We start from the raw sequence: 15164 nt of genomic DNA on the forward strand, positions 1-15164 counted from the left end.
ACACGGATATGTTTATCGGTGCTCCTTGATGTTTCAGCATGCACAAACTATTATCAAAGCACATTTATAAAGGATACCCAGGAATAACTGCAGCATTGTTGTCCAAAAACCCCGCCCACAGAATGAGCAGAAGCACGCTCAGTTAGATAAATGCTGCACTAAACACACTTCTAGACTTGTAAAAAAAAAAAAAAAAAAAGAACAACAGCTTGTTAAAGTCAACTGTAAAGTTTAAAAAGAAAACCAGCTCTGGTACTGAGAACCTTGGGCCGTTTGTTATTTAACTGTCTTGACATTGTGGAGGAATTATATTGTGGCTGTAACTCACAGAGTGTCCTTGCAGGTCTGCAGGATCTTTCGCAAACATCTGACTTTGGTTACAGCTGCCGGGGAGAGGCATGTCTGCTAGTAAAAGGTTGAGTCAACTGTTAAATCACTGCAGAAGCTCCCTCAGGCACGTACACAAACAACTTACTGAACGTTACTCAGACTTCACTCCAAGAGCTTTACACTGCAACTCTGGCATCTGGTGTTGACTACAAACTGAATATCTGCATACCTGTGTGTGTGTGTGACAGGGCAGAAGAGATAGTAGTAAGCCCTCCCATACTTTTTAGGATTCTTTGTTTTAATGGCCTTGATTTAACTTTCCACTGAATACAACCTGCAGCTGTTGTTTCCTTACATAATGCCGTTTTTGTAAACCTTTATTTATCTATGTTTACTCCTTTTTTTAACTTGTTGTGCACTTTTCTGTGTTTGCACTTCTAGTTATGCCTTAACTTGTCTCAGTACTTGAACCTGTGCAATAATAATAAATCTTACTGAGAGGTGCGGTTCAGCACATCGGCATGAGCAGATGTCAGTATCCGATGTTTCTTAGTTGTGCCAAATCAATTTCATACGGACATGTAGCACACCTAACTGCTGATTCAGAGAAGAGGTTTTTCATTGGGCAGATTGAGCCACCTGTTGGGAAAAAACGTATTCTCATTGACAAACTTGAAAACGTTGGCATTGTTGGAGTCTCACACCAAAAGAGGTCATGAAACAAACATCGGTATCGGAATCAGCAATCGATTAAATTCCCAATCAGTATCAGCATCGTCTTCTACAAAACTAAAACATCAACATTTAATGTGACTGAAAGATCCTCAAAGTTCACCATATTGTGTTTTATAGTTTGCAGATGTTTACGCATATTTATTGTTTTTTGAATTGTGTATGTATTTCTAGGATTTAGAATACAAATCATTAAAAAATGCATCAAAATAGGCATGTTATGAAGTTGTTGTGGTTTTTTACTTTGTCCACCAGGGGTCAGCCTTCACTTGCTCTTTTTTTAAACGAGGGTTATTCTGAATATCTGTCTTTAAAAGAAGAGGACAGAGAGAAAACATACAAACGTGTAAGGGAAAACTATTTTCAGGAGAAGATATTTTTGTACCATTACGGGGTTTTGTGGTTTCTTTTTTTTTTTTTTTTGCCTCATCAGCTGCCTACAGTTGCGCAAGAAGTGAGCACCAGGGTCCAGCCACATTTTGCCCTATTTTTGGTCGCTCGTTGTGTACATTTAAAACCAGCATGTGCATTTCTTCACCATGACAATGCACCAGCAGAACAAAAGCCGCTTCATTGTCCTGCTCTAATGTAAACACGCCGTGTTTAGTTTTTTTGTGTGTGTTCTGTTGCATGCAGTAAAAAAACAAAAAAAACAAACAGGTTTTTAGACTCGGTGATGATGTCACGGTCGGGATGCCAGGCCCACGTGCAGCAGCACTCGGGGAGTGTCGACAACAACCGGGACTGCGCAGCACAGGCGCACTCAGTCAGTCAGATGCGGGGCTAGAAAACTAATCCAACCTTTTCGAGATTATCTCTTCCCTCCATTTCTCGCACGGTGGGAGGGGGGACACAGCGGGACGCTTCCTCTCTCTCTCTCTCGACTTGTTTGACGTTACCTTGCGCCACACACGACCTCTTGATGATGATTTGGGAGGAAGATGCGCCGGTTTGAATTTTCCGTTGACCTTCGCCTCGGCTCAGCAGCATCGTGCAAACATTGCGAAGCGCCGCCGCTCCCTTTCATCTCTCTGGAAACACAGGTGCTCCGCGGCTAGTCTTTGATCTTTTCCGTTCAATCAATCAAGACCGAGGCAGATGCCCCTCGCTCTGTCATCCCGGCTTGTACTATGGTGGAGTTTCCATCCCTCATTCCTTACTTGCCTCTCATCCGCTTTCTGGTGCCTTTGGCGATCACCAATGTTGCCATCGACCTCGGAGAGCAGGTAACACACTTATCTCTCTTATTTTTTTATTTTTTTCATGTGCTTGTTTTTCCGCTGTAGCGCACAAACCCTCAGACTGCAGCTCGCATATGTTAACTTGGATGCTTCTACTGTGTATATTGTTTTATATATATTCCGCCTCTGTGGGGGTTATATTAGAGTATGAACTGCTGCTTCCGCTGCCGCCGAGCATCTACGCTTTGAGCTCTAGAAAACACCGACTGACACTGAACATGTCGACCACCCCCCCTCCTTTTTTTTTTTTTTTTTTCTTTAGTCAGTCAAAGACGGCTTGTTGTGTAGCTACAGTTAGCTTAGCAGGCAGAGGCTGTGAAAAGGTATCCATTGGGGGGGTTATGTACATTATGTAGGAGGAGAGGGAGAGGTGGCGAGTAACCCTTTACGCAGAGAGAGAGAGAGAGAGAGAGAGAGAGAGAGAGAGAGAGAGAGAGAGAGAGAGAAAAGGGGGCCTTGTTTTGTTTATTCCACTTTTCTGTCACTGCATCGAGCCCCTGCAGGATTTTTCAGCTCCATGCATCACCCTTTACAAACACTGCACTGTCTTGCTGTGACATGTTTGTCTTTGGTTTAATCAGTACATCTGAATCAAGGCCTGTTTGTACCATAGACTGTTAAAAAAAATAAAATAATAATAATAATAATGGCGGATCATGTCTCCTTGTAATTCTTGATTCGTCATATTTCCCAGCTGGTACATTTCCTGTCCTTTTGTCAGACATATGACTAATGTGATGGCTGCCATCTCCCAAGAGCCACTGAGCAGATAGTGAGTGTGAGTCAAGGAAAAAAAAAAAAACCCACCACATTGTGACATGGAGATGTTAGGATTAAGCTTATGTAATGGCTCTGTTAGCTGGTATAAATAGCAAACAGTCCTGCAAAGGAAGAGGACAGCTGTAGTAGTTTTTCCTGAAGGTAACACTGAATGGAAATAAATCAGAGGAAGTGTTGTGGGTGCTTCCCTTGCAGACATAATGATACCAGCTCATACTAGCCAAAGGTCTGTTTTTTTATTATGCCTGTAAAGCATTTTATTTTTTTTATATATATATCGGGTCGCAGTGGAATATCATATGCCGTCTGGTCAGAGATAAAGTTAGACTAAGTCAGTGTCATGTGAGCTGGTCACGCTGCCATGATTAACTCCTCTTCCCCCTTTCATGTGTTCCCTCACCCTCTCTACCGTCATTTCTGTTCCAGGCCCTCAACAGGGGCATAGCCACCGTCAAAGAGGATGCGGTTGAAATGCTGGCCAGCTACGGCCTGGCCTACTCCCTGATGAAGTTCTTCACCGGACCCATGAGCGACTTCAAGAATGTGGGCTTGGTGTTTGTCAACAGCAAGAGGGACCGGAGGAAGGCGGTGCTCTGCATGGCGACGGCCGGCGCCATCGCGTTCGTGCTTCATATCTTGATAGGTGTGTGGTTAAGGGTTTGTTTGTGCACGCGTGCGTGATAACATGCTGTGCTAAAACCGCATCCTGTAAAAAAAGAAGAGTTGTTTTGCGGCGAAACTAGAGCTTCATTTTTGTAGCACCCTGCTGAACAAAACATCAAAAATGAGATAATCTTCTTAACCTTTTCTCACTTATCTTTTATCTTTTTTTTTTTTTTTTTTACAGCGTACACAGATTTAGGATACTACATTATTAATAAGCTCCACCATGTGGATGAATCTGTGGGGCAGAAGACAAGAAAGGCTTTCTTATACCTGGCGGCATTCCCTGTGTTGGACGCCATGGTGAGTTTACAGTACATCAGGATTATTCTACATGAGAAGTTTTGCATGCAAGCATGGATTTAAAACACACCTGACCTAGAAATAGCACATATTTTAAAATCCTCTTGATGGTGCAAGTGGAAGTGCATTCCCTGCTTAGTGTAGCCTGTCATCCAGCTGCGGTTGAGGAAACGGCCAAAATAGAGCTTTTGTCTTGAGGTAACATCTCTGTTCATTGTTCTGTTTGAAGGCGTGGATTCATGCCGGGATACTTCTCAAGAACAAATACAGCGTCATAGTGGGCTCAGCCTCCATCTCTGATGTTGTGGCACAGGTAATTAGAACCATTCGTCCCTGTTAATGCAATGCAGGACAAATGCAGACCTTGGTGAATTTCTGTTTGCAAGCTGTGGTTTGTTTTGGTGTTTTTGTTTCATTTATTCTTCTTCCTTACAGATTGTGTTCGTGGCCATTCTCCTCCACAGTAACCTAGAATGTGTGGAGCCTTTACTCATCCCAATCCTCTCCCTGTATATGGGTGCCTTGGTCCGCTTCAGCATTGTCGGTCTAGGTTACTACTGTAACATTCACGACAACATCCCAGACTCCAGTGGACTTGATGTCGGAGTGAGTGCTTCCTTTTTGCATGTTGAACTGTTCAGTTTTTGTCCAAAAAAACAATTGAATAATGGAGAAATCAGCAAAGAGGAATTATCTCCTTATCCTAAATATTCCTGATTCATTGGTGATGTCTTCATCCCCGCAGGGCGACGCCACTATCAAAAAGATGCTGAGCTTCTGGTGGCCCCTGGCCCTCATCCTGGCCACTCAGCGCATCAGCCGACCCATCGTCAACCTCTTTGTGTCTCGTGACCTCAAAGGGACCTCTGATGCTACAGAGGTGGGACTTCAAATCACCAAATAAGTCTCAGTCGTTCTGCGAAGGGTTTCTAGTCTTTTCTTTGCGGTGGCTAAATGTCATGCAGACAGAGGTCAAGAAAGGACCTGCTTCGGGTGATTTTACTAAATGATGTTGGGTGTATATCATGGAAATGAGTGTCTGGATCATGTGATTGTGTTGACATTCAGGCAAATTCAAACCTGAACTGTGACCAGATTATAGCGCCGCATGTTCCTAACAGGACGCTATGAGGACAAGGAAGCAAAAAAAACAACACGTTTTGTTTTTTTCTCAGCGTGGATGTCTAAAAACCTGCTCTTTGTGTCGGCGAGCCGGCTGAACGACTTGTCACTTGTTTGAAGAACAGCCTGTCCTGGTTGTGTTTACCTGTTGTTTCAGTTGTTTTAAAGATAGAGAAACCACATGTGACACCAAACAGTCAGTCCCATGCCCGTGTAGCACCGCGGAACACTCGCAGCATATCTGGACAGTATTTTAGTTTTGTACTTAGCTCGCTTGCTGTGTGCTTGCATACTAGACGTCTCTGCTTGCTGGTGTGTTACTCTTTGATTTCTGATAAACATTGTTAATCATAAGAGTGAAGAGATCATCTTTTTTCTCAGGTTGATTTCCTCTTATCTTGACATACCAGCTTGTTAACTTGTGGCCTCGAGATGAAGGCATAACAAAAAAAAAAAAGGCTAAAACAGCTGATCTGTGCTTCTGTAAATACACGATGTAGGAGAAATGTTTACATTTATTCTAAATTTAACTAAAGAGCAGACATAAACAGCTGATTCAAAGGCTATAATCCAATTTAAAGTATCATGAAGAGCGAATGAAGAACCGCTCAAAAGCCAGTTGACTCATTTTCCCCTCAAGTTATTGCAGATGAACTGTCAGATGCTCACAATCTCCCCTCTGGAGCATTCTGGCTTTCAGAGACCCTCACTGCTAGAGACAATACAAAGCTGTTTACCAGAATGAGCTGGACGTAATCAACAACACTGGCTGCCAGTGGTTTGGGGGGGATTCACAGCGTTCATGTGGAGTTCAGGACGTGATCACAGCGAGTGAAAACATACGCACATGTCCCTACTGTTCCTGCGTAAAGCTGGACACTGGCTGCTGTTGTTGTTTGGGACACAATTAACGAGCTGCGGGCAGTTATCCAATCATAAACTTGTTAGAAGAAGAAAGAAAAACACGCCTCTGGGAAAGCGAGAGACATGTGCTGCTTTCATGTCAGCTATTGTTAGACTCCGGTTATTAATGTAGCCGTGTGTGCTCAGTGTGGTATTTTTAACATAGAAATGGTGGCGTGCTGACTGACTTACAACTGCTGTGTCTTTGTCATTCCAGGCCGTGGCCGTCCTCACAGCCACATACCCTGTGGGTCACATGCCGTACGGCTGGTTAACTGAGCTCAGAGCCGTGTACCCGGCCTTTGACAAGGTAACGCAGACTGCCCCTGCTCGTGCTCCTGCTAGTGTGATAAAATGAAGTGTAATGGCCTCTAAGTTTTCTCTCTCACCGACAGAACAATCCCAGCAACAAGTTGAGCGCTGGAACTCCTGTCAACAAGTCCCATATCAAAAAGTTTACATTCTGCTGTCTGGCCCTGTCACTCACGGTAAGACGATGATGCATATTTATGTCTATTTTTTTTTCTAAATTGCCTCTTGCCTCTTGTCCCCCCCCCCCCCCCACACACCACTCTGCTCCTCTCTTCAGCCCCTCGCCAACTTTGTACCATTTTTGCAGAATTATGCAACATGCTCAGCCATGCGGGTGAAGCAACCTTTAATTACAGCCGAAAAAAAGGTGTGGTTGACGGTTGTTTTTGTGGTCCCTGTGGAGACAATCCTTGACTTGGGTCAAGGATTGTCTCCACAGGGACCACAAAACAACCGGACTTGGGGCATGAATTCTTGAGGGAAAGTTAGAGAGGTTTAGAGCAAAAAAATACTCGGGAACAATTAAGCTAATAGTTTCATCGTTTACGCAAGTTGTTACGCAAAACTGTGGAAAAAAAGATTTGATAAACAAGAGTACTCACTGCTTTTATACTGGTTAGGTCATTACACATTTGTTTGTTTTGAATACAAGCAAATGAAACACTTCAGCTTTGGCTCTGGGGAAACTGTCGAGCGCTTTTAGTTTGCGCTGATGTTTTTTTTTTCTAGCTAAAATGAGAAACGTTTCTTCTCGGGCATGACTTTTGTTAAAGCTCCTGTGTGTGTTGATTATGGCGCCCCCTGTGGACAAAGCATAGGCTCCCACCTCTTTGCTTATTTTGCACTGTACATGTTTAAGAAGTGTTTTATTTAAACAAAAAGTCTCCATGCTCTGTCCTAACAGTCGAGTGCGTCACTCTGTGAATCTTTGCAGAGTAAAGTGTAATTGAAGCGTGCTGTTCAGCACTTTGCCTGACACCTACCCTGCAGCAGTAGTTTTATAAGACATTAAAAATAACGATATGGTAGTCATAAATCTTCATGTTGATTGTCTCTTTTGGTTTTGTAGCTCATAAAGATGCATGGATATTAACTTTAGTCTATCCCATGACCAGCCAAAAACTCCTCGCATGCAGGAGCTTTAATCCACAGTGTCACACAAACACTCACTGGGTTGTTTGTACAGCGGACATGAAGCTCTTCGTGATGGGCACTCCTATAGTTGCAGAGTTTTAGTTTAGAGTCTAAGGTTTCCCTAATGGAGGTTAGGTGTCAGCAGTCCTACAGCAGTGTTCAGCTCCATATAAAAGCCTTATTAGTGTCCATTTCCACACATTCAATTCTGTTTATAGGGGAAAAACTCATTACACATAACATGCAAAAGATATTTTTCAAAACACATCAACTAGACGGTGTTTACCTTTTTTCAAATCCTGTTGTATCACAGATTGAATGATACTGTAAGTGGGTCAGGGTTGAGCTCTTGACACTGACACAGCCAGTCCAGTGTTATGCAGAAACATGTTTAGCATAGTTCTGCGTGGCTTGCCAAAGGAAATGCTGTCAAATGTTTCTCCTTAAATCACAAAACCTGACCGTTAAGTCAGAGAGGAGGGCAACAGGAGCTTTTAAACCAAAGAGCATATTTTAATTTGATGGTTTACAGCTTAGTTGCAGGCGCACTGAATGTACTTTTCCTTTGCCATACTGTAGTGGTTTCAGGTTGCAGAGAGAGGGAGACACATTAAGGTGGAATTTGTGAAGAGGCTAAGGGGCTTTTGTGTCCCCCCCCCCCCCCCCCCCCCAACACTACCACCCGTGCTTTAAGCGCTTAATAAAACAGGCCCTCACATATAACATATCAGTTAACACATTCCTAAAGCCCCATGCAGGTGTACTTTTCTGCTCGGTAATGAGCGCTGCTGTCACATCATGTGCACTGCTGCAGAGTGTTTTTGTGTTTCAGCAGAATGTTTGAAAAATTATGCAGAACAGGACAATCCAGTCTGTATGATCAGATTTACCTTTTACTTATCGTTAATTAAACAATGCATGTCTGTTGTGTAAAAAAAAAAAAAAGTGGAGCAGGGTGTTGCATAAGTTAATTTTCTCGACGGGCTGAGTAAGAAAAACAGGAAGTTTGTGGCCATGGTTGGTTCTGATGGGAGGAGGAGGGAAGAGGAGGAGGAGACTGGCACACCAGATGTGGATCCCAGAGCTGTAAACATGTATGTGAGGGTGTGTGCAGGCAGAAAGGGTAGAAACACACGGTGGCGGACCTCATGTCAGGACTTGTTCTAATACACAAAAAGGAAAGACAGCCGAATGAAAACAGGCAGAGAAAGTACACAAAGTATGTTTGACAAAAGCGCACCATATGAACACAGGCTGGATGTCAGAGCAGTGAGTTTGTGTGCGTCACCCCGTTTCGAAAAACCACAGCTGAGTCAGGGGAGACGGCGGTCCGGCTTCAGCCACACAAATTAGTTATGTGCCTCCATCCTGCTAACATGATGACAGATGGTAAAGGTGATACAAAGTGAAATCATCACCTACAGGTAATCTGCTCCTGTGTTCTGGTTCAGGTGATCAAAACCCACAAAACCACATCAACTCCTTTCAACATGTGATTCTTTAAGATGAGTGAGGTTGTAAAATGTTTATGGAACTGCTCGAGGCGATTTAGTGAATTTTAGACTCCAAAGGTAATACAAGGTGTGTTGTGTGTCATCTTCAGTTCTCACCTTCCCTTATTTGCTCTTAACAACAGAGCGACCTACAGTCAGCAGCATGAATAATTCAGCATTTATTCATTTGCAAGAAGAAGCTTTTTGTCTGAACATTGCGGCCTCAGAGGATAAGTGCTGCAGTCATGATATGATGAACTGCTTCTGGCTGGTTGAAGACTAGATGTGCTGCCACATTTTGACCAAGTGCAAAGTTTAAACTCTACATACTGTAGAAGGTTCACCGCAGTAGTCTCGTCAAGAGATGCCAAGCGAATATACCAAGAGTTGAGTGGCTACTCAGATCCAACCTGATCTTTCTTGCGACTTTATAGCAGAAAGAATAATTACTGAGTGACCGTTGTGACTTCAATTAAAGTAGTTGTAGTCAAGATGCTGGATTTCTTGCTGACTTGCTGGAGATTTTATGTGTGGTCTGGTCTGAAGCCCTGGTCTCTCTCTCTCTCTCTCTCTCTCTCTGGTCTGCTGTCTCCCTCTGCTTGCTGCACACCTGAGTGCCGCACTCAGGGAGGAGGAAGTGATGTAGAGTGGCAGGAAGTGTGCAGACGCATGGGGAGGAGTGCTACCTCTTAACCTTTTCTTATTTCTCCCTAAACACTCAGCATGTTTTAAACTGCTGGGTTTTGTTATTTTAGTTTGTTGATCCAGTTTGTGCTTATCTCTGGTAGTCCTGTTTTCAGTCTTTTGTTTTTTCTTGGGTAGTTTACAGGGAGGTGCTGAGAGCGATCGTCCATTGGATGGTTGAATAAACACCTTCCAATCTTTTGATTATTTTGGCGGGGGTCTCCAGTCCCTTTTGGTTTCATTATTCTCTTGTTTCTATTTTGGTACATTCTGGCCTGTTATACTTTAATGAAGCTTGGGCTTTCTTTTATGAATTCTAATGGCGTCCCTTCTTTATATGTCACGCTTTAAGCAGAAGTTTTTTTTAAGTGGATCTGGATACTTAAGTTGTGATGAATTGACAGCACTTACTTGTATCTCTTGGAGTTAAGTCATGCCAGGATAGAGTTGAAGTTTGTGTTCCTGCATCTATCATAAGATTTCAGATTTCCAAAGCGTGATAGTTAGGATGTCTGGATGATAGATGCAGTTTTTAAATTAAAAACATCAGGAATCCAAACTAACTACATAAAAACAGTAAGATAAGAAACTGTAATTCAACACCCACAGAACCTCCTGCACATGTAAAAACTAAGCAGTGGTTAAGAGAAACCACCATGTATAATCAGACACAGGAAAGGGGTGAATATTAAGGGAAAAACAAGGGACCAAGCACTGGTCCTTGGGTGCCCCATTAGACAGGAAGTCAGACCTATGTACTTTTTTCCTTGTCATGCCACTTTGACTGATCCTGAGCCCTGACGCCTATGATTTAAGGACATGAACGGAGGAAGGGAAGCACTCCGGATGACTAGGTCACATAGGGTTGTTTACTCTGTTAAAGACAGCAAACAGGCCCAGCAAGACAAAACATCAGAGTACAAGGTGGAACTTTTCATAGGAAAAGTAGAAGCCAGAGTATTCAACTTAAAGTTCCTGTCTGGGATTTTTAATATGCGTTTGATTTTTGCTCCCCCAGTGGACAAAGCTGTACCAGCTCTCTCTGCTCTTTGCCAGCTTTAAACTTTTTTATCAATAAATTATCAATAAGTCACTGATTGACTTTTGTAGGTCACATAGAGGCATTAGTATTGATTTCAGTTTTCCATTTTCCATTTTCAAGGAATCAGAAATACTGTAGAAGTTCACGTGCAGCGAAGAGGGACAATCTAAACGATTGGTAGTTGGCAGGAGAGAGTGATTGTGTTCTTCTACAGGTAGATTTGCAAGTCTTGGGACTAATGAGGTTTTAACAGAAGGTTGGCTGGACACTACGGCTGAATCTGAAGCATTTTCATTCATAGATGATACATTAGTTTACACAAGAGTGAGTGTGACCGAGTTAGCAGTGTAGAGTCAGAGAGGAAGCAGAAAAACACCTTTTATGGATCCCCTTGGGCTTGATCTATGTTTGTACTGTAGTGCAGAGCAACTTTCTTTACACAGTTTTAAACAAACTGATGTGTTATTCATGCTCAGATCAGACATTTTTACACTCTCTAACACTCCCTGATGTGCTCAAAATACAGTGAAAGCTTCGGTGCTGCACGTGCCTTGGCCACACTTTCCTCTAGAAACAATAACATTGTCTGCCGTGTGTTTCATGTGAGCTTCAAAGGCCCACATTCAATCTGAAACCCCTTGAGTTAATGAAGTAATGAAATCTAATGAGGCGTGCGGGGTAACTCCATTGTGGTGCAGTGGACGCAAAAAATGAATTGTCTTTTGTTCATTTTGTGTCCAGCTTTGCTTTGTGGTGTTTTGGACGCCTCATGTGTCAGAGAAGATCCTGGTTGATGTCATCGGAGTGGACTACAATTTCGCCGCGCTGTGTGTGGTCCCGCTCCGAATCTTCTCCTTTTTCCCTCTGCCAGGTACGACACACATTTGATGTTTTTTTTCAGCATCAGTGCTCCAGCTGGATTTTCCTTCCTGCTGTGGCTTTAACGGGGGTATAGCTGTAACAGTGGGGTGATGTGTCCACTTTGTGTGTGTGTGTGTGTGTGTGTGTTTGCAGTGACTGTTCGGGCTCATTTGACTGGATGGCTCATGACCCTGAAAAAGACCTTTGTGCTGGCCCCCAGCTCGGTTCTCCGCATCATTGTGCTCATCACCAGTCTAGTTGTGCTGCCTTATATGGGGTAAGTCAACACTTCAGAGAACAGTGTCAGGGTCACAAAGGTCAGCTCTGTGACTCAGGCCTTCTGTGTAATTGCATACAGTATCGTGTGTTATTCTGCTCAAATGTAACAATCCTTTTTAATGTTTTTATTTGTGGAAAGATCAAACATCTCTAAAGCTTCTGAAACAGAAACAGGATTAAAGGAAACAGCAACTGAAATAATCTCCTCTCTCCTTTTATTCAGGGTTCACGGGGCCACACTCGGGGTCGGATCCCTCCTGGCCGGCTTCATAGGGGAGTCAACAATGGTTGCCATAGCAGCCTGCTATGTTTATCGACAACAGGTGAGAACACCTGGGTTGAGGTCATTTCAAACACGAGAGTGCACAAACCTTAATCAGGGCTTTCTGTGAATCACAGCTGCAGCCATTTTAAACCAGGTGTGACCCCTCTCATTATGATCACTGTGTTTAAAAAAAAAAGAAAAAAGAGGCTGCGACCTCAGAAAATTCATTATTAATACATGAAAGGAGGGACCTCGTACTCATCTCATTCAGGACTGATTTATATCAATCGTCATTTTTTGTATAGCGCCCAATTCATAACAAGTTTTATCTCGAGATGGTTCAATTTTTTTTATAGTCTTAATTTACAATCCAGTACAATGAGTTATTACAGGGGTGACATTAAAGATACATCTCAGTCCATGATCTCTTTAAAATTCAGCCTTCAATGTCACAGAGTGACGTCACATTGAGACAATTACTGACAGATATCTCGTGTGTTGTGCTGCAGCATCTCGACTTTGATCCACGTTTGTTACTTTTGAAGAAGATTTTGTTCAATGTGCATTTTTGCTGAGAGAAGATCGATCACACTTCATATCTGTCGGGTTTGTGAACAGCCACAGGTCTAAAAATCTCCCTGCAGCACTTCTACTACTTTGTCTTTATTTTAGATGACTCAAGAGAACTGAAGGGAGTACCCTCATTTTAGAAAAAAGTACAAATGAACATAATACGTGGCACTGACTCCTAAATCAAAAGGCTGACGTTTTAACCGTTATCTTTTCAACAATGGTGATTTGATGATGAGCTGGCGGCCTACAGCTGAAGTCACTTTGTTCTGAGCCTGAGCACGAGCCTTCGTTTAACCGAAAAAAAAAAGTTGTGTACAGATGACTTTGGTGCAGATTTAAGGATCTATAAATAAGGTGTTAATGAAGGAGCTTTAGAGGTGCTGGTAGGCAGATTGTGTTCTTTTCTGGCAGCGCACGGTCGGCTTATTCCACTCGTTTCAGTCTCTGTGCTAAGCTAACAGGCTGCTGATCATAGAATCTTTTTATTAAGACATATAGCTTAAATTAATCTCTTCATCCGGCTCTTCACATTACAGTGAACTAAAGCGTATTCTGCAAAATTGGTCTTCTCATAGCAAAAGTGTTTAAGCATTCTTCCCATCTCTTCTTGCGTTTATTGTGTTTGGAACACGTTCCTCCTTAATTAGAGGGACGTGTGCACATATCCTACCTCTCCAATAAGGATCTGAAAAGTCCCACGTGTCCTCCCACTAGAAAACCAAAAGAGAAAAACACCTGAATACATTTTTTTAAATATTCGTATTCTAAAAGTTTTCAGTTTGAGCAGCCACACTCCTCTAATTAAGCTCCTGAATGTTTTCTATTAACTTCCAATTTAGAGATTTACTGTAATCTGAGCCAGATCTTTGAAATATTCCAATCTGTGAAGAGTGAGTGAAACACAATCTGATGAGGTCAGCAGGTTCAGATAAATACTCACGTTTGTACTGGCCGTTTGGATTTGACAATTCATCAAGTGTTAGAAAACAAGTATGATGGTCTCAGCTTCAACCAGTCTCTTTTTTTTCCAGAAGCTCTTAACGACATTCACTTTAAATGTCTGTCTTGTTTGTGCAGAAAAACAACGAGATGTCCAACGAGCTGGTGGTGGAGGGCGAGGACTCGGCCCCGATGAGCGAGGTGTGCTCCAGGACTCAGATGGACGCCATCGAGGAGCTCCAGGAGGAGGAGGAGCAGGAGTGAGCGCTGATGGAAGGAGGAGGGTAAAGCCCGCCCTCCATGTGGAACTTTGAGTTGAAGAGGAGAGAGCGCTCAGTGTTACAGTGAGGAGCTGAGGATGGTTTGGTTTCTGCAGAGGGACTAAACTTTGGATCAGAGCGACGAGGTCTTCTGCTGGACCTGCACATCATTTAAAACGCACACTGTAAAGAAAGCCATGCACCTCCAAGTGTTCATACATCAGTGTAAATAACTTTGTCTTCCGACCTTCAACACATCAACCGTTGTATTAACCAGTCACGTGTCTGCTGGTAAACAAGGGAAATCGACGCAGGAGAACTTTTGCTCCTCCGCAGCATCAAGAATGAAACATCTGTCGAGTGGTAGTGGAGTTGCCAAAATACAGAGTTTATCATTTTATGTTATTTTATCAGGATGAAGCGGCAAGGCGTTGTTTGAATTCAAATATAGACATGTTGTGGGACTTGTTGGGTTGTGCAATCGTATTTTACATACCATGGTGTACAGATTCGTGTTGTTTTATATAGGTAATGCAAAGTGTATATTTAATGCCCAGGGGGGGTCAGGAACCCCTCCATATATCATCGCGTGTGTTACAGAAAACAGTTCTGACTGTTCACTTTCCATGCAGTCTGGGAGTCCATCTACTTCTGTTTTGCCAAGCATTTTCCTAGTAGTATTCAGATCGTCCTATGTCCTGTATATACTGTATAGGCATTCTTATTTGGCAAATAAATTGCTTTATTATTAACCTTTTTGTTTTGTCGAAATCCGATTAATCTGGTCGTTGTTTATCCCTCTGCCTGTAAGAAATGATTTCAAGATCAATTAGGTTTTAATTCAATCAGATATGTTGCTAAGTAACAGATGATCTCATGGTGCATTCATGTTGTAAAATGTACGTGAACGCCTGCTCAAGTCAAGACAACAACTCTAAAACGCTAAAGAATTAGGAGCTCGACTTGACGTCATAGTCGTCATCACATTGGGGGCAAAATACGTCTTGTTAATATTAAGACGCTTTTGATTGATTCACATATTACACATCAACTTTTTGCTCAAATATAACTTGAGACACTTCACATCTTCGTAGCAGCCACACTTTTTGTTGTTGTCATAACATTCAGACTTTCCAAACTAAAATTTAGTGAACGCACTGAACGTAACTCTTAAACTGGGGCCATCCAAGGAGCACATGAATTCAGCATACCACCATGTTTCTGTTGTCAACACCGATCCTGTGCCTG

The 15164-nt window shown here is 42.7% G+C and overlaps 1 protein-coding gene across 1 annotated transcript; it reads left to right on the forward strand.

Moving 5' to 3' along the window:
* The first annotated feature begins 1783 nt into the window (after positions 1–1783).
* ankha (ANKH inorganic pyrophosphate transport regulator a) lies at positions 1784–14672 on the forward strand. The gene is made up of 12 exons (XM_020653811.3): positions 1784–2288; positions 3510–3726; positions 3931–4049; positions 4279–4362; positions 4485–4655; positions 4795–4929; positions 6292–6384; positions 6470–6562; positions 11481–11610; positions 11754–11877; positions 12103–12202; positions 13795–14672. The coding sequence occupies exons 1-12, from the start codon at positions 2193–2195 to the stop codon at positions 13918–13920; spliced, it is 1488 nt and encodes a 495-aa protein (XP_020509467.1). The 5' UTR covers positions 1784–2192; the 3' UTR covers positions 13921–14672.
* The last annotated feature ends 492 nt before the right edge of the window (positions 14673–15164 follow it).

Source organism: Labrus bergylta, chromosome 20 (assembly GCF_963930695.1).
Source record: "Labrus bergylta chromosome 20, fLabBer1.1, whole genome shotgun sequence".
Lineage (NCBI taxonomy): Eukaryota > Metazoa > Chordata > Actinopteri > Labriformes > Labridae > Labrus > Labrus bergylta.